At 44.5% G+C, this 27,272-nt stretch overlaps 1 protein-coding gene across 4 annotated transcripts in view; it reads left to right on the forward strand.

Annotated features, from left to right (window-relative positions):
- Positions 1-22,939, forward strand: part of CBY2 (chibby family member 2) — a 132,931-nt gene extending 109,992 nt beyond the window's left edge. For 3 of the 4 annotated variants that reach the window (XM_087436048.1, XM_087436047.1, XM_087436046.1), the window contains exon 2: positions 21,104-22,939. In XM_087436048.1, the coding sequence (XP_087292174.1) occupies positions 21,254-22,318 (1,065 nt within the window). In that variant the 5' untranslated portion in view covers positions 21,104-21,253 and the 3' untranslated portion in view covers positions 22,319-22,939. Of the gene's footprint in view, positions 1-10,912; positions 10,993-21,103 lie in introns of those variants that run through there. The other variant, XM_014789980.2, reaches the window with a different exon arrangement.
- Positions 22,940-27,272: the final 4,333 nt, after the last annotated feature.

The following is a 27,272-nucleotide window of genomic DNA, read 5'->3' on the forward strand; positions in this document are numbered from 1 at the left end:
CACAGTATACACCAGGGTTCACTCCTGAAGTTGTGCATTCTATGGGTTTGGACAAATGTATAATGACATGTGTCCCATCATTGTGGTGAGATACGGAGTATTTTCCCTGCTCTAAAAGTTCTCTGTACTCTGCCTATTCATCCTCCACCCCCACTCCGCACCCCCTGGCAACCACTGATCTTTTTATTGTCTCCGTAGTTTTGTCTTTTCCAGACTGACGTATAGTTGGAATCATACGGTATGTAGCTTTTTCAGATTGGCTTCTTTCACTTAGTAATATGCATTTAAGTTTCCTCCCCATGTCTTTTCATGGTTTGATAGCTCATTTCTTTTTAGTGATGAGTAATATACATTCGTCACTAAATAATATGTAATACGTGTCTGGATGTACCATTGTTTATTTATCCATTTACCTACTAAAGGACATCTTGGTCGCTTCAACTATCTCTTTTTCAGTGAAGTCACTAAGAAATTGTGCAAATAAAAATTCATACCCAGTGTCACTAATGATGACCCCCCCAACTGTGCAATGTCTTGGGATATTACCTAAAAAGAGTATGAAGCCATCATGATTGGAAAAAGAGACAATAAAGATGTCTACAATCTTTTTCACTGATTTAAAATAATGTACTATTCAAAGTAATATTTTTAAAAACTTAAGTGTGATGGAAAGTGCTTAAAAGCTTCTTTTCAGGTTTCTTACTTAGTAGTGAAAAAACATGCATACTGCTGGGGGAAATACTTGTTCTTCCCATGCAATAAATATGGCTGAAATAAGATATGGACAAAATATAGTGACAAGGCTTTTAATACCATTTATACACTGACAAGTCCCAAATTTATATCTCCATTTCAAATGCACCCTGTAACTCTAGACTCTTATAAGTGGCTGGTTTCTTAACACCTTCACTTGGGTATCTAGAGTCTTCTCCAATTAAATGTGTCCAAACTGAATCCTTGATCTCCCATCCTCTGCCCCACCCCCCGGTCTTCTCCATCCCTGTAAAAGGATAGTACATTTTCTAAGTGCTTAGGTTAAAAATCTTGTAGTTCCCTACCTCTTTCTCTCTTATCCCATATCCAAATCTATCAGCAAATCTCATTGGTTCTACATCAAAATATATCCAGAATCTTATGATTTCTTACCTTCTTACCACTACCATTTTAGTCCATCACTTGTCTGGACAATTGGAATTGGTCCCCCATTCCTGTCTTGCCATATTGCATTCTATTCTCCGTGATGTGGCCAGAGAAATCTTTTAAAACCTAAGTCAGATCATGCCACGCTCTGCTGAGTACCCCCTAGTGTCTTCCCATCTCAGTCAGAAAGAAATCCTCTGACCTCTGGTCCTACCACATCCCCACCCTCACTCTGGCCTCCTTTTGCTTTAGCCACAACTGGCAGGCTCCTGCCTCAGGGTCTTTGCCCCTCCTGCCCATCTGCTAACATGCTCTTCCTCCAAATATTCCATGGTTTTCACCCTCAACATCTTCAGGTCTTTGCCCAAATGTCACCTCCTCGGAGAGGTTTTCCTCTTCACCTGAAATGGGTCACCTTATCACTCTCTATCCCAATATCCTGTTGAACTTTTCTTTAGAGCGCTTACTCTGACATGTGTTTGACTTTTCCTTTTTAATTTGCTTATCGTCTGTCTTCCCTCACGGGAACACAGCCCTGCGAGAACTTCATTTTGTCCATTTCTTCCTCAGCACCTAGGACAGTGACCGGCTCATACCAAGTGCTCAATAAATCCTTTCTGAATGATTGAGTGAAATGAATATTCATCCCTTAGCCAGCAGATACCGCAAATAGATGCAGAGGAAACTTGGAAGAAACAAGTAGTGAAACAAATCAAGTAGCGTTTGCTCTCCAGCTGAGTGAAATACAGATATAGCTTCCTCTTCAATAATAAAACATACAAAATGCTATTCTTCTGTGAACCAATTATAGAAAAACATGCCAGAAAAGATGTGATCTCAACTGTAAATAACTTTACTAGAAACAAGGTTCTTATGGAACAGTTGTTTAAAATAACATTTGATGGAGTGGCTGCTTTGACTGGAATGTAAAGAGGATGCTGGGGTGAGGGTATGGGGACAGCATCGCTCATGAAATTTATCCACCGTGGAGTAATTCATAGTCAGACTATTGCTGCAAAGCAGTTGAAGCCAAGAGTGCACAATGAGCAGGAGGATATTATGGATGTAATTAATCTGATTTTAACAAGTGAGGGAGGGCCGGCCTCATGGCTTGGTGGTTAAGTGCACGCGCTCCGATGCTGGTGGCCCGGGGTTCGGATCCCAGGCGCGCACCGAGGCACCACTTCTCCGTCCATCCTGAGGCCGAGTCCCACATACAGCAACTAGAAGGACATGCAGCTATGACATACAACTATCTACTGGGGCTTTGAGGGGAGAAAATAAATAAATAAAATCTTAAAAAAAAAAAAAAAAAAAACAAGTGAGGGAGCTGTAGAAAATGCCAAGATCTTTGTAGTACTTTGTACCAAGATGGAGGATGACCATAAAAATCTCTTGTGCCACAGAGATGTTTGCAGTTGTCTCTTTTTACAAAAAGCCAAGGATTCCAAATTTACTGACCTTTTCTTGTGGTGACAAGTGGCTGTTAAGTGTGTGCTATTTATGAGCCATTTTTAAAAAGAAAAAAAAAAACAATTATTTTTTGCCTTCAGGGAAAAGATGGTGTTTTAACTTAAGCGAGAGAGTTTAGAGTTTTTTTGAAAAAAATTTATTCAATGAAGAGGACATTTTGAAAATGGATGCAAATTTTAGCAGAAACCTTTGCATTATTTGGGGATAGGACTGAATATTGAGTATTGCTATTTAGAAATTGCAATCAATAGTGTATTTTTCCACTTGGATGAGGTACCCTCTTCAGTGGAGGACAGTCGTTAAATCCAAAAATCTGAGTAAACTGAATGTAGGACTTTTGGCTCACTGTGATAAACTAAAATTTTAAGAAAGAGGGAACCACATTTAATTACACTGTGCTCACTAAAAATATTACTATCGATAATTTTTTTTGTGTGGAAGCAAAAAATTTTTTGTATTATTAATGAATAAGATAAAATAACATTATTATAAAACATTTTTTCTGTAAAAATTTCAATTTTGGGTACATTAGAAAAAGCATCAAATTTATAAATTAAGAAATATACCTTTAGAGGTTTTGCGCTCAAAATATTTTATTGAGGAGATTTACTATGAAAAGATTTTGTAGCCCACTGACTGTAGATTACTCATGTTCATATGTGATTCCCTGATATAATGCTGGAAATAGTCTGGGTCAACCTTACCAGAGGGTCTGAAGCATATTTAGTGCCCAGGTTTTACCTGGGGGACTTGGCATTTTTAGCTGGTAGAAACTCTGGTTTATAAACAGGGTTGGCAATGCAGAATTGGATGCATCTGAACTTTATTAGACACATACTGCATGCCGGGCACAACGCAGAGCACTCCTACTCACCGTATTTCAGGATCACAACAAAACGTTCCGTGGAGACTGTTAGCTCATTTCACAGATGAGGAGACGCCGACTCGGAGAGGTGAAGTAGTTTGTGTAGGGCTACACGGATGGTATGGAGGATTCACACCCGGGACTTCCAACTCCAAGTCTAGCACTGCCCCCCATGCCCCTGCCCCCAATACTACAGGCAATGTTAAGGGTACAGAATTGGATCTCGTATCCTAGCTCTGGCACTTATTAACTGAGTGACCTTAGGCAAGTTATTTAACTTCTTGGTGCCTTGGTTTCCTTGCCTGTAAAATGGGACTGAAAGTTATAGTACCTATCTTATAGAATCGTTGAGAAGATTAAATGATGCTTAAAGGGCTCATAATAGTGCCTGACACATAGTAAACACTCAATAAATGTTGGCTTTTATTACCATCATATCTCCTGTTTCCCCAAATTCTGCTCTCTAATTAGATTACGGTCCTTTTGAGAGCAAGGGATGGTGTCTGATTTCTTTTCCTCTTCTTTCTTTTCCTCCTTTTCCTTCCTTATCTCCACTAGCAAGCACAGTGCCTTGCTTAGAGGTGATGCTCAAGTGTTTATTAGTAATGATTTCAGTTCACCTGAATTTTTCAATCAGTACATATTTATTGATCATCACTATCGGCGAAGTCCACCCACCACTGTTTTGAAGTCTTTCATTTCCTATGTTATCTAATTTAGTCCTCACACAACCCTAAATTGTAAGAACTATCAAGCCCATTCTATCACCAAAGAAACTGAGGCTTAGCAAAAGTAACTGGCATGGCAAAGGTTGTGCAGCTAGCGGGGGGTGGAAACAGGGTTCCCACGTAGGTGCTCTGACTTCGAGTCTGTGCCTTTTCAACCACAGTGTGGAGGTGAACGTTTCCTCTGACGTGGTCACCTTATGAGGTTGTCCCTCCTTATGGTGATGCAAGCTCAATCTCGGACCCGCTTTCCAGAGACCTGAACACATTAAAGCTCACTGAGGAATCTGAGCAAACAGAACACTAGTTGCTTCTTGAATAAATATTTTAATTGATTTATTTGGCACTAGTCAGAGATCACATGCTATTTGGTAAGCACTCCATTATCATAAAGAGCAACTAATGGATAATTAATTGAAGGGATTACACACTTAACTAATTTGATGATTTTTAAATTTCGCTTAGATTGAAATGTACAGAATTGCATAAATCACAATTAGAGCTGCGCTGATAAACAAAGCCTTCAGTTTTGCTCCTGTTGGTCGGAAGTGGAGTGGAGACCATCTGCCTCTTCCTTTGGAAGCATCCACTCCCATGGCTTCTGTCCGCCTGTGACGACAAGGCGAATTATCCTCTCGGAGTGAGGCCAGAGACCACACAGTTACTTCTTTTGACTTTTTCCAAAAGAGAATTTTTTAGAGACTGAAAGTCTTTTCCATTGGATGTCTTTCGATAGAGCCTCACCCTGGGATCGAATGAGCAAATTAAGTAATATTAGGAAAAAGTCAGAACTTTGGGAGGATTTCTAGTGGCGCTTGGATTCAGAAGGGAAGTTTGTAAAGATGGTACACAGCTCTCAAGACCCCCATGTTTCAGTGTTACTTGGGAGGACCAGTCCTGCACATGATCTCCTTTCTGACTTCACCAAGAAGGATTTGCTATCCTGGTTCTCTCTGGAACTTGCGAGTGCCAACTGCCCTGCTTTCCAGCACCTTCCACCTCTGTTGCTTTCTTCGATATTCCCACAAATGTTAGTGGTTCTTCTGTCAATAATAACCAATCACTTCAACCCCTGATAGCTGCCATTCTATTTTTGGCAGCCCCTGAATAGCTGCCATTCTATTTTTCTACTTCCTTCCCACCCAGACTTTTCCAACCGTTGATCTTTATTTGTTACCTGAAAGACTTGTCTGCAGCCTCTCTTGCACTTCCTGGCTGCTGCCTTCTGCTTCCTCAGAGGATGAGAGCTCCCAGCCTGTCCTAAGAGCAGCTTGGCCCAAAGCCTTGCTGTATTCGGCTGCTCCTCTGGCTCCAGAGTAGAGCTACCCTCTGCCTTAAGTAGCAAAAATAACAAATGTTCCCAAATACATGAAATTTGGAGGTGACAGGCATCAGTTACTACACCCATGCAACTTCCCATCCCCTTCTCCACAAATGAGAAGGAGAGAAAGGTCAGAACATGCCCACCACGCCCACCTCTGACTTGCTGATCAAGAGCTGCAGTTTCTGGGACTCTCAGGGGGACGGGAAGGGGGCCTGTGCTCCCTCCTGCTTGTTGAATTTTTCCCTGTGAATCATCATCAGACAGTTGCGGGCAAGGAAAGCCTGGAGAGTCTCGGATGCATGCTTGCCCTTTCCTATGTCTCTGCTCTACCTGTCTGTTTAGATTAGAAACCCACGAAGCATGGCTACCTGCGTGCTCTGTGTAGCGCCCACCAATTGTGGATGCTCACGGAACGTAGATGATTGATGATGGTGTTAATCTGAGTAATAACAGGCATTTGGGGTGCAATCTGAAGGAAGCTTCTCGCTACTGGATTATGGATACGTGTGTCCTGCAGAGGAGGAAGAAACCCGGCTCACGGACGACTGCAGATGCTGAGACCAGGATGGCCCAGCTCAAAATGCTCCTCCCTTAAAAGCAAAAAGCCAATCAATCAAGCAAATAAACAAGGCCTCACACAAGCGGCAATATCAAGCCCTTTTCACAGCAGCACCAGTTGTATGTCAGCTGCTTGAGATTTTAAGTTAAAAGGAGCAAGGCAATTTTGTATGGGGGCTCCAAATCAGTGATTATTTGAGAGCTTACTAAGTGTTAGCTTCTTTACGTATGTTATCTCAAATTAGATATGATTTCCTCATTTTGGAGATGAGGAAACTGAGCTTCTGAGAGGTGGGGTGACTTGCCCAAGTCACACGGTGTTATGGACTGAATGCTTGTGTCTCTCCAAAATTCGTATGTTGAAGGCCTAGTCCTCAGTGTGATGGCATTTGGAGGTTTGGCCTTTGGGAGGTGATTTGGTTTCGATGAGGTCTTAAGGGTGGGACTAGTGTCCTTATAAAGACACTCCTCTCTCTGCCACGTGAGGACCCAGTGAGAAGGTGGCCATCTGCAAGCCAGCAGGTGGGTCTTATCAGGAACCAAATCTGCTGGCACCGTGATCGTGGCCTTCCAGCCTCCAGAACTGTGAGAAATAAATGTCTATTGTTTAAGCCCCCCAGTCGGTGGTATTTTGTTACAGCAGACAGAGAGGACTAAGACACATAGTAATTATTTCTTGACCTCCAGATTTGTACACAGGTGTGCTGATGCCAGTGTCGTGACCTTGCTATCTGCAGCCTCGTTTATTCTTATCAATGCCCTTCCTTTGGGTTCAGTAAAAGAAGTTCTTTTCATGCTAACGTGACAGGACAGTCCGTGTGTCCATTTGCTTTCTGTCCTTCCTCAGCACGCCCCCTTGCAGGATAGGGTAGGGTGGGTCTTTGATCAGATAATGATGGCTAATGAGTCACCGTTATGCTGTGAGAGCCATTATTGTCAGCCACAGATGTGGTGGCTGTCCCTTCACCTGGAACCAGGCCTCTGAGGAGAAAAAGGCAGAAGACCATGGCAGAGATGAAGAAGGAGGCAGCCCACAAGGAGAAGGGCCCCCAGACGCCCAGTCGGAGGAGGACTGTGCTGGACCACTTGGTGCTGGGATGGGGAAAGGAGTGATTTGCACCATTGTCTGGACCCTGGGAGTTTTCGTGATCATCCGATAGTGAGACTTCCTTTCTAGGAATGAACTGTGCCATAAGCTCCCCCTGATATCATGGGTATAACTTTGGGGTCACATTAGAAAACCACACAGGAACTCAAATGGGGTGGGGTGTTTCTTTCTCCAGATATGGCTTCAGGACAGGGCTGGGCTAAGGATTCTACCACACTGGAGGGAACTAGGTGCCAGATGGCCAAAAGCTTGAAGAATCAGGGGGATTAAGAGCAGGCAAAAATAACATAATGGAAATAATAATAAATATGAATGATATACATTATATATATAATACTAATAAAATGCATTAAGCTTACTTGCAGACACCTTTGTCCATGGGAACCTTGCAGGGCAGAGCTTGGGTTCCTTGTCAGTAGAGGTGCTTCCTGTGGGAGGAAGGGGCTCGACTGAGCCTGCTGGAAACAGGCCAGAGTGATGGGCAGATGCTTCCAGGAGGTGTGTGTGTGAGGGAAAACTGAATTGTGCTTTCAGACAATATGAGAGTTTACTACTTAAAGAAACCTTTGGAGAAACAGAAAACAACAAGCATTGACGAGGATGCAGAAAAATTGGAGCCCTTGTGCACTGTTGGTGGGAATGTCAAATGATGGTGCAGCTGCTGTGGAAAACAGCATGGAGGTTTCTCAAGAATTAAAAATAAAACTACATATGATCCAGCAATCCTACTTCTGAGTATACATCCAAGAGTATTGAAAGCAGGATCTCAAAGAGATATTTGCACACCCATATTCATTGCAGCATTATTCACAATATTATTTACAATAGCCAAGAGGTGGAAACAACCCAGATGTTCATTAGTGGATGAATGGATAAAGAAAATGTGGTATATAAACACAAAGGAATATTATGCAGCTTTAAAAAAGGATATCCTGTCACATGCCCCAATATGGAGGTATCTTGAGGACATTATGCTAAGTGAAATAGGCCAGTCACAAAAGGACAAATACTGTATGAGTCCACTCATATGAGATGTCTAAAGTAGTCAAAGTCATAGAAATAGAAAGTAGAAAGGTGGTGGGCTGCGGGGAGGAGAGGGGGCAAGTAATGTTTAATGGGCCTAGAGTTTCAGTTTTGCAAGATGAAAAAGTTCTAGAAATCTGTTGCACAGCAAAGTGAATATACTTACCCCTACTGAACTGTATGCTTACAAGTGTTTAAGAGCTGGCCCCACGGCATAGTGGTTAAATTCAGTACGCTCCGCTTTGGTGGCCAGGGTTCACAGGTTCAGATCCTGGGCATGGACCTAGGCACTGCTTATCAAGCCACTCTGTTGTGGCGACCCACATACAAAATAGAGGAAGATTGGCACAAATGTTAGCTTAGGGCTAATCTTCCTCAAGCAAAAAAAGAGGAAGATTGGCAACAGATGTTAGCTCAGGGCGAATCTTCCCCCCCCAAAAAATGTTTAAGATGGTACATGTAATATTATGTGTTTGTAACCACAATTCAAAAATAAAATTAAAATTGAAAAAGAAACCCTCAGAGAAGTTTTCATTTAAAATGAGGAATTCTGGGGCCGGCCCAGTGGCGCAAGCGGTTAAGTGTGCGTGCTCCGCTGCGGCGGCCCGGGGTTCGCCGGTTTGGATCTTGGGCGCCCACCGACGCACCGCTTGTCAAGCCATGCTGTGGCGGCGTCCCATATAAAAAAGTGGAGGAAGATTGGCACAGATGTTAGCCCAGGGCCAGTCTCCCTCAGCAAAAAGAGGAGGATTGGCAGAGGTTAGCTCAGGGCTGATCTTCCTCACACACACACAAAAAATAATCATAAACCAAATAAAGAAAACAAAACCTTTAAAAAAAATGAGGAATTCTTTGATAATGTGATTAATTACCTTCTTGGTTTTTTCATATGTATATCTTTGGATTATTGTATATTGGATTTTCTCAAAATAACGCTTGCTTGTAACCTGGGTAGGAGACTGTTGGGCAGTTATGGTGTCCCCGGATCTGCTGACCCTGGCCTAGCACTCCTTTCCCCTGAATATGGCATAATAATGTGGAATTGGAGCTCTCTGCCTAATAAGAGGCTTAAGATATAAAAAGGGCTCCCACCAACAGCATCTAGAGGCAAATGATTTGACAGAAATGAGACCAGGAGGCTGGGCTGCCTCTTTCACAAAGCCCAGGGGTCAACATTGTGGTCTTGATGCAGTTTGTACATGTGGTATAATAAAAATATATTTTTGGTCTTTGTTCCCAGTTCCCGGCACAGAGCTCCTAAAACCATTGGAATTTCCTGAATGGTAGATGCATCTTTTATTATTTGTAAGGAGCCCCTTTGGAACACACCTGAGTTTATGCTAATGAGGTAACTCTTGGTGGGGCCCCTAGACAGCATTAGGATGGGGCTGGTTGCCAAAGGAATCAATCATGTGATTAGATGTTTGGAACTTTCAGCCCCCACCCCTCCACCTCTGGGAAGGGGATGGGAGTGGGCTGGAAATTTTCAATCACCAAAGGCCAATATTTAATCAATCATGGCCATGTAATGAAACCTCCATAAAAACCCCTAAACAACAGGGTTTGGAGAGCTTCTGGGTTGATGAACATATGGAGATGTTGAGGGGGTGACATGCCCTGATAGGGCATGGAAGCTCCAAGTCTCTCTTCTTCCATGCCTTCCCCTAAGCATCTCTTCCACTGGGCTGTTCCTGAGTTGTATTTTTAATAATAAAACTGAAATTGTAAGTAAAGTGTTTTCCTGAGTTCTATGAGCTATTCTAGCAAATTATTGAACCTGTGGAGGGGGTCCTGGGAACTCCCAGTTTATAGCTGGTTAGTCAGAAGTACTGGTGGCTTGGGACTTGTGACTGGTGTCTGAAGTGGGGGCGGTCTTGTGGGACTGAGCCCTTTAACTTATGGGACCCGACACCAACTCCAGGTAGATTGTGTCAGAACTGAATTGAATCGTGGGACATCCAGTTGGTGTCAGAGAACTGGAGAACTGGTGGTTGTCAGAAAACAACTCAGACTGCATTTCTTCTCTTGATCTGGAAAGAGTTCAGTTTGGGTTTCTTTCCTCCTGAGTGACACAATTCCAAGCAGAAGGTGCCACCTCTGGAGAGAGGATAGGGATCTCAGCCCAGCGTGGCAGTGGGGATGTGACTGGGAGCCAGGATGACCAAACAAGGGGGTAGTGTTTCGGCTATTGTGTGTCACACTGACCCTGATCAGCCGTGTGGACACAACCAGGGTGAGCTCTTCCTGACTGTCAGATGTCTCATTCCCACCTGAGATGCTTGGAGAGAGACCATGAGCCCTGAAAAACGCCATATTGTTTTGTGATGTCACCTCTGGAATGTTCTGAGTGTTTTGGTGATCATCTTTTGCATAGGACCTATACCTGGCACCTAACGTTGGTAAGGTTTTTACTTGAGATAGAAAGAATCATCTTAGAAAAGGTAGTAGGTTTAGGTATCTTTGCTCTAAAGACTTTCAGAGGGCTTTTACATCACCTGTAATACCTGTCTTAATGTCTGTTCAGAGACTGATAAAGCATCTTATCAGATATCATCTTCACATTTTTTCAGACTCAATGTACATAATTGACAAGACGGGATAAGCGTGTAGAAAGCCCTCTATTTTTCAGGTGAGCAAATGAGGCCCAAAAGATGGGCTGGGAAGCAGAAATCTTTTTGTTTTCTCTTTTCCACAGCACTCGAGGCCAGATTTTACAAGAAAGAGAGATACCAGATCTGAAAGCCTAGAAATTCCAATCAATGTGGTTCTACCTCAGGTAGGGATAATCACGGAAGGATGTACCCCATGAGTTTTAGCCCGAATAACCCTCCTCTTTCAAAACAAGATGTTGTAGAATGAGTATAGTAGTCAGGACCTCAGATTCTAGTTGTGGGTCAGCTGCCAACCAGCTGTGTGCCTGGGGGAAGCCACTTAGCCACTCTGGGTCTTCGGTTCCTCGTTCTTCGATTGAGGAGGGTGGGTTAGTCAGCTGGTAAGACCTTCAAGCCCTAACACTTGAAGTTTCTATGACATTCTGAAATAAGCCAATCTTCCCCAAATTAGATCTTTTGGTGCTTGCTGTTGTGCAACCACTCTGGATTTCTAGGGGAGAATTACAACTGGACCTGGAATCAAATGCATATGACTGAATCCATGAATAGAAAACCTAGTATGTGGACTAATGGGTACAGGGTCATTTGGTGTGTCAAGAGAGTGAAAGTCTGCTCTATACCAAGGGTAGAGTGTAAGGGATGGGCACGAGGGATTCAGAATGGAGGCCAATGAATGGATGGAGTCCTGACAGGCTTGAGATTCTCAGGTCTCCTCTTGCTGAGCAGCCGTTTCCTTGGTGGGGTCCTCCTGATTGGATTGTTTCCACTGCTATGTCACAAAGGCCTTTGGGTCTCATGGTCTCTCTCTGACACATGAGCCACCAAGCTTTCCTTCCCCAGAGTCACCTAAGGCCCTGTTGGAAGACCATGGCGGTGCAACCAGAGGGGCTGAAATGTAGGGTGGAGGAATCCAATGCAGAGGTAACTATCTTAAAGCTCTGTCCAGGGATGTGTAGGATCAGGATCGATCACCAGTGGACATCCTATATATATAGATATATACATTTTTTTCTAAAGCCATCTCTCTCTTAAGGATTTTAGGAAGAATAAGATTAGAAAGAAAACCTTCAGCATTCTTTCTGTAGGTGGAAGTAATTGTAACAATCCAGGCAAGTATGTTCAGCAGGAAGGAAAAATATAGGACAAAAAACCATTCTGGCTATTTGTTTTCACATTATCCTTATAACTTTGTAATGAACAGCCACTTCTCTATTTGTTTCAGCTCATGAAGCTTAGAATGTAAGCTAACTTCCCCTGATCATTAGACAGGGTGACTTGCCCACAAGGTTTCTATAGCTGTAGGAACCTTGTTTTGGGTCCAGTTCTTTCTACATGAAATACACAGGCCACTACTTCCCTGAGGGTGAGTGTTGCACCTTTGGTTCCTTCACAGTCCACATAAATCAGTATTTGCATCAGTAAGGGTGCCAACACGGGGGTGGGGGTGGGGATGGGATTTGAATTGGAAAAAGTCTTCCATCTACCCCTGGCACAATTCTCCCTGCCCAGCTCCCAGAAATCGCCCAGTATAAAGGAAGAGGGAAGGTGAACAGAACTGGGGAGTGGTTTAAGAAGGCTCAAGCTTGTTCTGGGGCCATCCACTTCCAGTACTGCAGGCCCTGGTGCTGCTGCTGGGGTCTTGGAGGGCATGGAATGAGGGGACCTGCTGCCTGGGCATGTGTGCCCCTGATGGGCAGATGTGGCCTCATGGGTACACCTGCCACTGGGGCACAAGTCATCACCAGGTTTCAGACACCTGCCAGGATGCTCTAGGCTGGCACTCTGGGGGAGAGGTGAGAGTGTCTATAAGTTTAGATTATTGAACTGTGCCTCCACCAGGGCTGTGAGAGGGACCCATGTGCTCATCAGATCTCCCCAAAGAGATGGTGCGCGGCTTAGGGGAGTGGACTGGTTAACAAAGAGAGGAAGAAATATTGACTGAGCGCTGATTTGGTCAAGTGTCGGGCACTGGGCCATGCAAGTGTGAGGTAGAGATTATACAGGTACCCCTGGGAACCCCACTAATAATAGCAGAGCTGGAGTTAGGGACAGGTACCCAGGTCAATGCTCACTCTCTCTGCTACCCCACAAGCTGGGCATATGCCACCTTGCTGGGCCAGGTAACATCTTAGCTCTCTGCTTCTTCTCTTGCTTATAGGAGATAGGGCCTCCTCTCCCCACTACCTTAACTGCTTACGCCCGACCTCCCTGCATGGATCTGCCACACTTTGCTTTATTCTGGGACTGAGCTCATTTGTTTGAGGAGGGAATGGCAGCAGCAGCTCTGTCTCCAGAAAGTGCCTCTGGCCTCCTAGCTCCCCATCATGCTGGGCGTTTGGGCTTCTTAATTACGTTGCAAATACCTGTGATTCAATATGTCTTATCACCCTTAGGTCTTTTCAGGTCTTATTGATTTCTAGTTTTTCTTCCTCACATTAAATATTTGTGTTTTCTGATCTATTTCCCTCCAGCGCATTAACTTGCAAGCCATGCATATTATTTCCTGCCCAAACTAGCTGAGCTCCTGGTTCCTTTTGTACATAACGATTCCATTCTCACAGGCATTCGCGTTTCCCCAATGAGCGCTATCTGTGAACCTCATGAAGGCGTTGTTTACTGCTTGATGGTTAATGAAGGATCTACACCAGATCAGAAGGAGCTCCCACAGTCCCTCCAGTGCCCCCCCTTCTCTCCCCATGGCCTCTTCTCAGAATCCTTTGTTTGGGCTTGTTCTTCAGAAACTATGGAATCTGCTGACAATACCTGTATCTCTGCCAATTTGAATAACTTTTAGGAGGAAGATTTCAGGAGATTCTGTGTTAAACAATTAGCTTAAAACTACCACATATGATGACACCTTTATCCTTACTGCTGTTAACATTATAATTTTATCTAAATCAATCACATTGACCTGCGAATTATCCTCTTACCTGTTAGCATTTATTAAAACCAACACTGTCTTTATCATGGTACTAGGAAGCTGAGTTAATTTAAAAATATGATAATAAGACTTCGCTTTGTCACCTCGTCTGAAAATTAGTAGCGTATGTGGGTTTTCCTTTTGGCATCCTGGGCCTCTCAGCTTCACAGGCCTGAAAAGTCCCTCAGATGGTGGAATGTTCTCTGATTGTAACCTGCAGTAATGTTGGCAAAGTAGGGGTTTAAAAAACTTGGTCAACAGGCTGGGAGTCTCCTGGGGGCATTTGGACGTCTCTTCTGGTCTGTGGTTGCCACACTTTTCTAGGAGTGGAGAGACCTTCATTGTGTGTCAGCTAAGCCTGGCTAGTCCCTGTCCAGTCCCGACCCCAACTCTTTAGATGGGAGGCCACCAATCCCAGAAACTCCACCCCGGAAGGTCCCACTCAGAGAGTCCTGTTCCTTAGAAACCCTGTAGTATCAATAGGAGACTTTAGTCTTATCACTTCCCCTTTGCCCTTTGTTTCCCCCCACCCCCACCCCTCCTTTCCATTGGCCACTCTTCCTTTGTGTTCTCCACTTGCCATATGCCGGTGATCTGACAAAGGCATGCACTTGTTGGTGATTTCAAGTATCTTCCTTCGAGGACCACTTACATTTAAAAAGGAGATGCTGGGGAGAGGGCCAGGCCTGATGCTAATAAAGGATTCTGATCTATAGGTGGGATTCAGGCATCTGTGAGGGAAGTGTCTGTGCCCAGGGCCCTTCCTGAATCCCCAGAACTAACATCTTAGGTCACAGCTGTGAGCACATTGCTCCTGAGGGCAGAGTCCCTTGATCACCTTCCTAACAAAGCCTGACGAAAAGGTCTGATGAACCCCATGGTCAATTGTATTCCCCTCCTGCATCTGTCTTCATATCCCATTCTTCCATGAGGAAGCCAGCCTTTTCCTCTCCTATCTACTGGGTCTGTATCCATATGTGAGGGCATTTCCTACAGATCAGGGAAGAGACAATCTTCTCCTTCATGGGAAACTTGATGCTTTAGGGGCTAGGATCATGCTTCCATAGGCTCTACCTCCCAGGCTTAGGACAACCTTTCAGGGTTCTCCTGAAAGGCCCAGACCTCTTGTCAGGGCTCAAGGACATCGAAGACAGATGAGTTTAACCCATGAAACCAACTCAGTGATACCACTGGCTGAGGAGACCTACTGAGAAGGAGCTGGCTTCAAACATTGGCTGAGGAGGCCTGGGATTCTGTACCTCATGTGTTTGCTTAGCTCAGATGCTCGCTTTTTGGAAAGCCCTATTGTAAAGAAATATATTCAGCATTTGTTATAGTGCTTTAGGCCAGGAACGTTTAAGCCTTACCAGTAGAACTGGCTATCTGTTTGGTCTTCATGACAGCTTGTCTACCACTTTCTTGGCCTCTCCCAACAAGCCCAGGAGGTAGGCCGAGCAACTATGTTTAGGTTCATTTTAGAGGTGACATTCAGAGAAGTTAAGTGACTTTCTCAAGAATACTCAAAGATGGGACTTTTGAGCCCAAAGCTACTGGGAATTTGGGGCCTCTATTCCCATTGGATTATAGATTCAAGATGGTGACATGGACAACCAGCATGCTTGTGTGCAGGAGGCAGCTTCTTTTAAGAGCTACACAGATGGACTATTGCGGAACTGGTGACATGGGGAAAACCCCACTGTTATAGCTTTTACGTGATGCAGTAATAGCTCTGCAGTTTTAAAATATGAATTGAAATGGAGATATAACTTTATCAAATATACTAAAAATATTAAGACAAATGAAATTGCCACTTTTGTAGGTCAAAAATGGTAGAATGTCAACAGTCACATAGTTCAACCTGATATCTCCTCCCCACCTGTCAGTCAACTTTGGTAGATTAGTTTACTGGCAAGGACTCATTATGCCTCTACGGTATGTGAAGTGTGCTGTTCTAATTCTCAGGACTAGGGATATCAAAAAAATAAGGGACAGGTCACTGTCCTTAGAGAATTGCAACTTATACATCTGAGGAGAGGATGGGAGAGAACATAAGAGAACCACTGCAAAGTAATAATATCAATGCATGCAAAATAAAATATCTGGGCATTGTGAAGTGCTAGAATGAGCATGGAGTTTGGAGTCAGACCCTGGTTTTAAAGCCCTGCTCTGCCTTCTTGCTGGCTATGTGCTCTTAGGTGGAACCACTGTGGTTCTTTTTGGTAAGATATTACCTATGAACACAGAAATCAATTAGCATATCATCACATGATAGTCATTCGGTAAGTGTTAATTCCTTTTTCGTGTTCTACACAATCTTCTTCTAAGGAAATGCTGGGCAACTTCTCTTCTGAATCCACAGTAACTATTCTTGAATGTCTGTAGCTCTCTATAAACAAAGAAAATGTCACATAGTCTCCTTTTATTTTTGAACTCTACAACAAACTCTCCGAAATCAATAGGGTCGATGTTGGTGAGGTTTCTGTGGATGGTTGTACAGGTTGTGCACTGCAATGACAGTTGTGATTGGCACCCTCTAGAGCTGGGCATTGTACAACCTGCAAAAACATATAGGGTAGCTCTAAATCATGTTAGCATGCACATTTTCTAGATATGGAAACTGAGGTGCAGAAATTAAGTGATTTTGTAAAGGTCATGCACTCACGCAGTACAGAGCCAGGACTCTCTTCAGGTTTTATGTTGTCTAGTCTCCTGTTACCTGTACCTTACTGCCTGCTTTAATGCTTGCTGCACTTTGACTTCCCTCATTTGCACCAAGAAATGATTGGTGCTATTCACTGATTTTTCCAATTGACTAGAAGTTCCCTGAGGGCAGGATCTGAGAACAGATACCAAATTAATGTTAGCTGATTCATTGACATAAATGTAAAGGAAGAATTGGTGCAGGAACATTCAGGGTGGGAATAAATTAGGGTGAGGAGTTTTCACAAGGCCAAGAAAGAGCTTTCCTTTGAGGACTAAGTCCAGCTAGGTCTGATTGGAATTGTAGAAATGTCATGGGAGAGAAAGAATTTGTCTTGGCTCAATGTCTTCCCAAAGTTCAATCATGATTCTTGTATCTGAAATGCTGGTATATTTAGTATTTCTCCTTAAATCTTCTCACTTTCAGAAATAGAAAAGGTGCTACTTTATTTTAGCCTCATCTTAATACTATCCATAGTATTGTGGGTTTGATAAAATAGGTATGTTTTCCTAATACCCATTAAAAGAAATACATGACTATTAAAATTTTAAAAATGTTTAAGGGTTCTAGCTAAGAAACTAGGCCATGAAGCAATGCTGGTCTTGGCTACCTTCCTGGTCCTGTCTGGGGATGGGAAGAAAGATAGTAGGACTCAGTTATAAGAGGAGGATTTGGTTTCCTGGGTAAGAAGGTAAAGGGGACCTATTAGTCCATCAACATTTTCTGGATTAGGTGCTGTGGGCATGGAACAGAGAAGGCACAGGGTCTCCTTGGGAAGTGTTGGCCATTTAAGGGAGGGACAAGATGCCAGCTAGGTTGGTAAAATAGGGATGCTGGGGCCATAGTGGTGCCCATTTACAAACATGGATCCATTGGACCAGAGAAAGTTAGACCAAGAGGGCAGTTAGAGATAATGCCACTGACCCTTCCATTATACAGAAGTGGAAACCAAGGTCAGAGGGTGAGAGGATGTGACCAAGGTCACCTGACGCCAAGCAAAAGGACAAGGACCCAAATACCCAGATTGTCCATAGTTAGGGATCTGCCACTCACATGTTAAGGTTTTGTTTAGTGCATTTCTGTTGAGGAGATAGTGGAAAATTCCTTGGGTACTCAGTTCAGGATGTGGATATAGAATAAAGGCAACTGAATAGATGAATTAAAAACCATTATGGATACTCTGAACAAGTATAAAGCATTAGTGATTCCTCTTTGGATGTTCACTTGGATCGAGAAACCAAACAGTCATACACAAAGAAATGAGACAATTGGGGAAATTTGAACACTGACTCAGTATTTGCTGATGTTAAAGGATCATTGTTAAATTTTACAGGGATGATAATGGTATTGTGGTTTTGTTAAAAAGATACACATTGATATATTTATGGATAAAATGACACAATGTCTACACTTGGCTTTAAAATAACCCAGTGACGCAGTGACTGGGGAGTGGTTGTGGAATTGGATGGTGGTATAGATGAAATAAGTGTGGCCTTGATTTGATAACTGCTGAAGTTGGGTGATGGGTGCATGGAAATTTATTAGACTAGTCTCTCTCTTTCTGTATATGTTTGAAATTTTCCATAATAAAAAGTTAAGGAAAAACTATCTTGACCCCCAAACTACTGAGAGTCCTTTGTTAAATCCACGGCGACTTCCCATCTACATGCTTCATATGTGTAAGTTCAGGGACCCAGAACTGGGTTTGTGACTTGGTGAACGAACTAGTGCTGGTTATTTCACTTCTCTGAGTTTTAGTTTCTCCATCTGTAAAGTGGGAAAAATAATAACACCTCATTACATCAGGGTTGTGAGGAGTGAATGAATTTGGTAGACAGAATGCTCAGCTCAGGGCCTAGTGCAAAACTGGGGCTCAATATTTGTTTCCTTCTTCCCTTTCCTTCTCAAGATTGGGCTACATACTGTTAACTAAAACCACATTTTCCATAGCAATACCTTCTAGAGTGAGACCCTGTTGGGATGGAGCCCTGAGTAGGTTCTAGTGTGAGGATGGAGAACATCTCTCAAGATTCACTCCCTAGTGACCTTGGCTAATCTTTCCAGAAATTCAGATCAAGAGACCTTGAATTTACAAGGAAACCATCTAGGCTATCCACAGTGAGGTTCATCCTGATCACAGGTTCAGCCACAAGAGCCTAAGTGCTTTCCCAATGGAGAAATATGAGAACCATGTAGGCTGGATTTATTTAAAGTAAATAAGGTTCTGATTGAAGAATGCCCTCACACCCTCGCTATCTGGAAGATTAAGCACATCCTTACAAAGTTAATGACGTCCTTGTTGCAAAGTTAATGGCACAGAACTATGCCTTCTATTTATCTAGTTCTTTAGGTCTTAAAGAGTGTAACCAACTTTATACACCATGCAAATTATATATTTCTATATACGCATATATATAATGCAGATAACCTGACTTGTTTTCTGTCTTCTCTATCTGTAAAATTGTGAAAGTAACCTTAAAAATGAGGAATTGCTATTTGGAGAGCATTGCAGTGTACTTGGATGAAATGCTTTTGGTGTATTTAGAAGTAGCTGTCATGATCTTATTTTTATTTAAATTCATTGCTGCAATTGTTGCCTCTTCTTCAGGATGTATTCCACCTGTTCACCACTTTTTGAATACATCTCAGAATTCCTCCATTAGTGAAACCTACTTTTCTTGATAACAATACCTTATATTTCTATGGCATTTGGCAGTTTTAAAAACACTTTTGCATTCATTATCTCATTCAGTCCTCTCAACAGTGTTGCGAACTAAGCAGGGAACATGTTATTATTTCCATTTTATAGGTACATTTCACTGACTTGCAATGTTGGAAGGAGCCTTTAAGATCATGAAGTCTGACTCCCTCTTTTTTACTAGTGAAAAATCTGAGTCTCAGAGAGGGTGAGAGAGCTCTCCAGTTTCACACTGCCCATCAGCAATGGAACCAGGACAAGAATCCCTGCGACCCCTAGTCTTGACCCCTTGGCTTTTAATCATGGTGTAATCCTCACCTGGGCAAACTACACTTTCTACCTAGCTTAGAGCAGTCCTGACCACATGCAGCCAGAATCACCCAAGGGAGCTGGTTAGAAATGCAGAGTCCTGGACCATACCCCAGACTGAGTGAATCAGTCTTACAAGTAGAAGGCTCCGAAATCTGCATTTAAAACTTGCTCAGATGATTCCTCTGTACTGGGAAGTGTGAGAGCTACTGGCTTGCTGGGTTTAAGCTCTGTGGCTCTCATTCCCTTTTGATGTGGTGGTCTTGAGGCACATGGCCACCATCATGAATTCCTCTTTGTGAATTCCTTGGTGTCCTTTGCGATCTTTGTTACCACATGTTGAACTCTCATTGCTCGGTGACATGTCTGTGGTGGTGGCTTTCTTTTCCAAAATTATCAGCTGGACTCTGCTTTGAGCCTTGCACTGTGTTGGTAGATGTTAAAGGTGCTGCTGGCAGGACAGACTCAGGAGTGGCTAAAAGTGGAGGAGGAACCTGAGTGGGGCGAAGGAGAAGGCTGGACTGAACAACAGCACCTCTGTTTTGCCGTAGTAATTTGGGTGGCTGTTGGGGCGATTCATGGTGCCCCTCTGCCCATGCCAGTTTTGGGTACCTATCTGCAGCTGGGGTAGCTTGTGTTTGTTCTTCCTCTAGGGTGACAGAAGTGTGCCAGAGCCCACGCTTAGTGCCTAGTACCTCTTTTAATGCTAAAAATATCTCTATGAGCCAAAGCAGTAGATGCAATTATCCCAATTTGAAAATGTGGAAACTGAAGCTCAAATGTTATAACTGACAAAATAGTGGGGCTAGGACTCAAAAATTTAGTTGACTCCAAAATCAGTGCCTTTAACCTCCAGAATATATACTTGGATCTCATTATTCACAGATTCCATATTTGTGTATTTGCCTACTCACTAAAATTTGTTTGTAACTCCAAAATCGATACTTGTGGCACTTTGGTGGTCATTCATGGACGTGCTCAGAGTGACGAAAAATTGGAGTGACCTGACACACACGTTCCCAGCTGAGGAGCCTTCTTGTTTCAGCTCTCATACTGTAAAATAATGTCCTTTTCACAGTTTAGTGCCATGTTTTTCACGTTTTTGTGCTTTTGTTGGTGATTTCGCTGTTTAAAATGGCTCCAAGCATAGTGCTGAAGTGCTTTCTAGTTTCCCAAGCACAAGAAGGCAGTGATGTGCCTTCTGGAGAAGATGTGTTAGCAAGCTTTGTTCAAGCATGAATTATAGTGCATTTGGCCAAAAGTTCAACACTAATAAATCAACAATACGTATTAAATAAGGTGTCTTTCAACAGAAACACACATAAAACAAGGTTGTGTACTCTTTGGTTGATGAAAACGTGACCACATGCTTGCAGGAACCTAACCCTGTATTTCCCCTAGGAGAGATGGTACAGTATTTGCTAATTCAGTGTTCGCGGGGACTTTATAGGACAGAACTGCCGCGAATGTTGAGGATCAACTGTTTCCTTGTGAGGATCCCAAGAGGCCAAGTGCAAAAGTGCCCATTGTGGCCAGGCCAGACTATCAGACTGGGTTTATTGTGGGGTATCCTGGCCTCTTATCTGGTCCGCCAGCCTTGAGTGTGTCAGCTCCTTCACTAACTGGGCTTCCCTGTTCTCTCCGCAGAGGGGCACAGCCGAGCCCTTCCTGAGACTCCACAACTTGTACTCCACCCCGCGCTGCGCCAGGCAGGCCGCCCTGCCCCGGCTGAGCCGCCGGGTGGTCAGCCAGCACTCCTACCCGCTGAATCGCTTCTCGTCTGTGCCCTTGGACCCCATGGAGCGCCCCACCTCCCAGGCGGACCTGGAGCTGGATTACAACCCTCCCCGCGTGCAGCTCAGCGATGAGATGTTCGTCTTCCAGGACGGGCGGTGGGTGAACGAGAACTGCCGCCTGCAGTCGCCGCACTTCTCCCCCTCCTCCTCGTTCCACCATAAGCTGCACCACAAGAGGCTGGCCAAGGAGTACCTGCTGCAGGAGGAGAACAAGTGTCTGCGGGAGGAGAACAAGGCGCTGCGCGAGGAGAACAGGACCCTCCGCAAGGAGAACAAGATCCTGCAGATCTTCTGGGAGGAGCACAAGGCGTCGCTGGGCCGGGAGGAGAGCAGGGCCTCCACGCCGCTGCTGCACAGGGACAGCCTGGCCCTGGAGGTGGGGAAGAAGGACCGGGCGCCGCAAGTGCACCGCAGCAGGGAGACGAGCACGCTGCAGCTCCTCCGGGAGGAGAACCGGGCCCTGCAGCAGCTGCTGGAGCAGAGGAAGGCCTACTGGGGCCAGACGGAGGAGAAGGCGGCCCCTGCGGAGGAAAACAAGCCTGCGCCCTCGCCCCATGAGGAGCCCCACGGCCCCGGCCTGCTGCCAGACCAGGGCACAGGCCTCTCCTCCCCCTTGGAGGAGCCCAAGGGGCCCTCCACGCCGCAGGAGGACTCCAAGACGCTCCGCGCCCTGCGCGAGATGGTCAACAGCCTGTCGGGGTCCTGCGGCGAGGAGGGCAAGGCGGGCCCGGGCCTGCCGGACGGCAGCCAGTGCTTGGAGCTGCTGAGAGAGATGAACCAGGCGCTGCAGGCCCTGCGGGAGGAGAACCAGAACCTGCAAGTCCTCCGCGAGGAGAACCGGCTCCTGCAGGAGGAGAACAGGGCCCTGCACGCGCTGCGCGAGGAGCACAGGCTCTTCCAGGAGGAGAACAAGGCGCTGTGGGAGAACAACAAGCTGAAGCTGCAGCAGAAGCTGGTCATCGACACGGTGACCGAGGTCACCGCCCGCATGGAGATGCTCATCGAGGAGCTCTACGCCTTCATGCCGGCCAAGAACAAAGACCCCAAGAAGCCCAGCAGGATCTGAGGCCGCCAAGGCGCACGGAGGCGGCGAGCGCCAGGCACAGAGCACTCGGCAAGCAAACCTCCTGCCTGCCTTCTGTCTTCCTCGCCTTCACCCGCCAGTTCGTGCCTGTTGAAGAGCAGAATTATCGGCCTCCCTAAACTCAAAGTAGTAATAAAGGCGTGAGGAGCCCGGGGCCAGTTAACACCGGTCTGCTGCTCTGCCTTCTTTTTCTTTCTTTTTTGTTTTTTAGAGCAGTTTTAGGTGCACAGTAAAATTGAGCAGAAGGGACAGAGATTTCTCATAGACCCTCTGCCCCGCATATGCATAGCCTCCCTCAGTGTCAACATCCCCCGCCAGAGTGGCACATGTGTTACGACTGATGACCCTGCACTGACACATTATAATCACGCAAAGTCCATAGTTTACATTAGGGGTCACTCTTGGTGTACATTCTGTGGTTTTGGACAAATGTATAATGACATGTATCCACCATTATAGTATCAGAGTATTTTCACTGCCCTAAAAATTCTCTGTGCTCCACCTGTTCCTCCCTCCCTCCTAACCCCTGGCAATCACTGATCTTTTTAGTCTCCATAGTTTTGCCTTCTCCAAATGTCATAAAGTTGGAATCATACACCTGTAGCCTTTTCAGATTGGCATTTTTCATTTACCAATATGCATTTAAGGTTCCTCTATGTCGTTTCATGGCTTGATAGGTCATTTCCTTTTTAGCGCTGAATAATAGTCCATTGTCTGGTTGTGCCACAGTTTATCTGTCACCTACTGAAGAACGTCTCAAGTTTTGGCAATTATGAAACTGGCTTCTTTTTCTACTGTTTTTTCCCCAGTCTCTTTCTTCATTATTGTCTGCTTTTTCTCTTTCATTTCTTCCCTTTTTTTTCCCTTTTTCTCCTCCTCCTCTCCTCTTTCTCCCATCTTTCTTGCTCTCCCATCTTCTTCAATTTCTGAGGCTGTGGCATGGGAATAGCCTATGGGAGAAGGGGTTGCTCTAGGCCAGGGATTTTCAACTGCACTGCTGTTGACATTTGGGGCTGGGTGACTCTTTGTTGTGGGGGCTATCCTGTGTGTTGTAGGATGTCAGCACCCCAGCCTTTGCCTGCCATATGCCCGTAACAGCCACCCAACCCCCAGCTGTGACAACCAAGTATGTCTCCAGAAGTCGTCAAAAGTCTCCGAGGGGGACAAAAATCTGTGTCCACCCCACCCCCTCACCTCCCAACCACAACACTGCTCTAGGTTTCTTAAGGACTATTCCTTGAAACACTAGTCCTTGAAATGCTCTGAGAGAATGAAAGTTTCTGTGGGGGAAATGCTGCTACAATCCTCTCTGGCAGATTCATAATCATACTCCAACTCAAAGGGTCTGAGAAGTCCTACAGTGAAGAAAGCTGCCTAACTTTGGTGAACCCAGAATTGCCCAATTTTATTTCATCTTGAAATCTCTTTTGATGTCAGCCTGCTGATCAGCCAGTTTGGGAAGGGGTGCTCTGTGTTCTCCCTGACCCTTGGCTCACCTTCCTGTTCCCAGGTGCCCTCTGCTTACTTATGGTTTACACTTACCAGTTGGATGTAAGAGGTGGGGCGGACGGCTGCCAGGCTCACTGGAGGGAGGTGTAGAGGCTCGAGATTTGGTGTCCTGGGCTTTGATTCCCATTTCAATGGACATACTTTAGAACCAGGAGGTTGAAAGGTACCTTTAGATGACTATAGAAGGGAGTCTGGCAGAGGTTCCCAAACGTTGTCGTATAATGGAGTCACCTTAGGGTCTTTGAAAAATACTGATGCCTGGACTCCAGCCCCAGAAATTCTGATTTAATTGATATTGGGTACGACTGGACATTGGGATGTTTAAAATCTTCGCAGGTGATTCCAATCTGCAGCAAAGTTGAGGAATCACTATAGTGAGGTGAGGTAAGCGGCCTATTGATTCTCAGTATAATGCTCCATTCACTGGTGATGGGTATAAGTGAGTAGGCATATGTGAGGGAAAGAAGGAGTTTACCCATTTTGCTGATGGGAAAACTGATTGTTGTGACAGACGTGAGTTTGAGACTGCAATATCCTCACTCCTAATCCACTGTTTATGCTGGCTAGATTTCTGAGCCTTGAACAAGCTCCAGAAGATGAGCCAAGGCCGTAACCCACACCTGCAGAGCTCTTTGTCCATCACTGGTCATTTGCTGTGACCCCCATGATCCTCGGGACCTGTGAGGTGGGCATTGTCGTTTCTTCTACAGCTCGGGAAACTGGAACATCAAGGGATTTGCCAGAGCTTAGCCAGCTAGGAAGAGCCAATCTGGGTCTTCATCGCAGACCTAATAACTGCAAATCTCAAACTCCTTCTATTAGATCACATTGTCAAGTAAACTTGATCTCCAAAAATGGTTTTGGTGCCTATTTTCCAGATTTAGGAGCTTGTTGAGTCTTATACAAAATAGAAAATAGCATCAGAAATTCCACATGAGGGAGAACAATGATAGGAGAATTTCCTGTCTCCAGTTGGTGACTACACATCTAATCTGCACACGAGGGCGGAAGGTGATTGATGTGCATGCAGAGGCTGAGTAATTTATTCCCCTGTTGCCACCAAAATCTGACAAATAGGACATTGTTGCTAATGGGCCTCTAGCCCTTTGTAGTTTCCCCCCCAAGATTTTGGTAAATGCATAATGCAGGGCATCATGAAATACCATATGTTGTTTAAGTCAATGTAATAACCCCAGGATGTAGGAGTTTTTTCATTTTTGTTTTTCAGTGAAACCAAATTGATTTCTGTGTTTATAGACAACTGGAAGACAAAAGACACACTCTCCTCATGTGCGTGTTACAAATATTTAACTTGGCTTAATCTACATAACAGCAGTTGGAGGCCTTCTTGCGAGCTGAGAGAGCTCAGAGGACTTAATACTATTTAACAATGTCAACTTTCTCTGTCAGGCAGAATCTAAATGGGTGAAAAATTAGCAAGACGAGCCATAAAATGTCATCTTTATGGAGTGGGGGAGATTTACTTCAAAACAATGTTTCATTGTATAGTGCAATCTGCCATAGATTAGCTAACATTCTAGTGGGAGCTAAGCTCTTGTAGAACAGTAAGAAATTTTATTCTTCAAGGAAAGCTTCCTTTAAGCATCTCTGGTCCTTTTTCAGCTCTTTCTGTGTCTGCCTCCTTGTCCAACCTTCAGTCCTTCTCTAGTGGCCAAGGCGGTTGTCTTCTCTTTGCAGGGCAGGTCTTGGCTCTGAGCCTCTAGAGTTTGCCTGTAGAGAGCTAAGCATTCCACCTTTCCTAGCCTCTCCCATTTGGCCCTTGGCTTGGCTAGCTGGCACTCTTCGTTGCTGGATTCAACTACAACCCTCCTACTGAACTGGCTGAATCCTATCTAGTGCCCATGAGTTGAGGGTCAAGTCAAATAGAGAAGAACACTCACAACCTAAAACAACTAACTGGTTAACAGAAACTAAAACTCCCCAGAATTAGTTCAGGGAGGGGATTCCAATAGGAAAATCATCTATGCAAGGACAGTCATCCTGAGTTAAGCAAAGTGTGCCGACAATAGGAACCAGAAAACAATTCTGGAGAAAATCTTGTAAGATTTTGTTTGCTCAGATTCTATTCTTGAACTCTTCCTTTTTCTAAGGGCTTTTCATAAAATGGAGTGACCTTGACCTGCATGTGGTAAATGCTTGCTGGAGTCCAGTGTGACTTGGGGTAGCGTGGGAAGCAGCTAGCAGGGGAGTACACTGGGGCAAGGTGTCTGATGGAGGAAGTTGGAGACCCTCAGTCCCCGATAACCATCATTTTATTGTCCTAGGAGTTGAATTTTTGATTCATCAGATGGGAAATAACTTCTACTGAGAAGCCAGGCTATTTTCAGAATATTCTGGATATACCAAGGGCAGCTGCTGGAATTCGCATTCTTTCCATTCATATTTTTGAGCAGCAGCAGGCAGAATGTTTATGCTTGGGGATGCCCACCCCCTTTATTGTTCACATGCAAGTCTTCTCCAGCCTGAGCTCTTATCAGCTTCTCCGGGTAAACAGTTCTTTCCAAATTCCTTACCCTCTTTGTTCACTCAAACAATGGCCTTTGTAACCAAGAACAAAGTTAGGAGCAGGTGACAGATTATTTTTAACGCTGTCAAGACAAGTGGCTGTTTAATTTATGACATTTTCTTTCTCTAAGCCTGCCTTGATTCTTTGCAGATAGGGTGATTCAGAGCTCTCCGTCAGAAATCCCTCCCACTACAGGAACACTAAAGTCCTCAACCTTTTCAGAGACTGGTCAGTTGTCACCAGGAACACTGTGTGGGATGGAATAGAACTTGGTTGTCAGTTAGTTTTTATGACCTATGGTTGCATTGTCCTCACCTTTTCCCTCTGCTTCGCTCATTCAGTCAATTACCGGGTCCTGTTGATCCTATCTCCTACATAGCCCTTGAATCCTTCTTCGCTCTATTTCCATGGGTGTAATCCCAGTCCTGGCCACTGTCACCTTCTGGGTGACTGCTTCAACTCTGAATTGATCTTATATCTCCAAGGTTACTTCTAGCCCATTCTCCATATTGCAACCTGACTAATTTTCTTAAATGTGTGAATGTTATCATATTATGTTTTTATTTCAAATTCATCACTAGCTTTCCATGGTCTCTAGGATAAAACAAAACTTTACTATGGGTCTCTGGCTTAAGTGTGAACACGACTTTATATTATTCTGAATATTCTGAATTCAGTGAGCATATCACTGCTTCTGAGGGTCCCCACTGGGCTCCTTCAGAATTCGGCATAATTTAACCAGCTGTCCTCCTTGTCTCTTGGAGGTTATATCCAGAGAGGAGAGATTCCTTCTCGTGGGAAGAACAGGCAGAGCTCTAGGAAAGATGTACTTGGAGTAGTGAGGAAGGATGGGGACACCCGTGTTACCAGGTGGTTATAACGCATCTTCCTGGTCATGAC

This window comes from Ceratotherium simum, chromosome 10, assembly GCF_057802395.1.
Source record: "Ceratotherium simum simum isolate JZ-2026a chromosome 10, ASM5780239v1, whole genome shotgun sequence".
Lineage (NCBI taxonomy): Eukaryota > Metazoa > Chordata > Mammalia > Perissodactyla > Rhinocerotidae > Ceratotherium > Ceratotherium simum.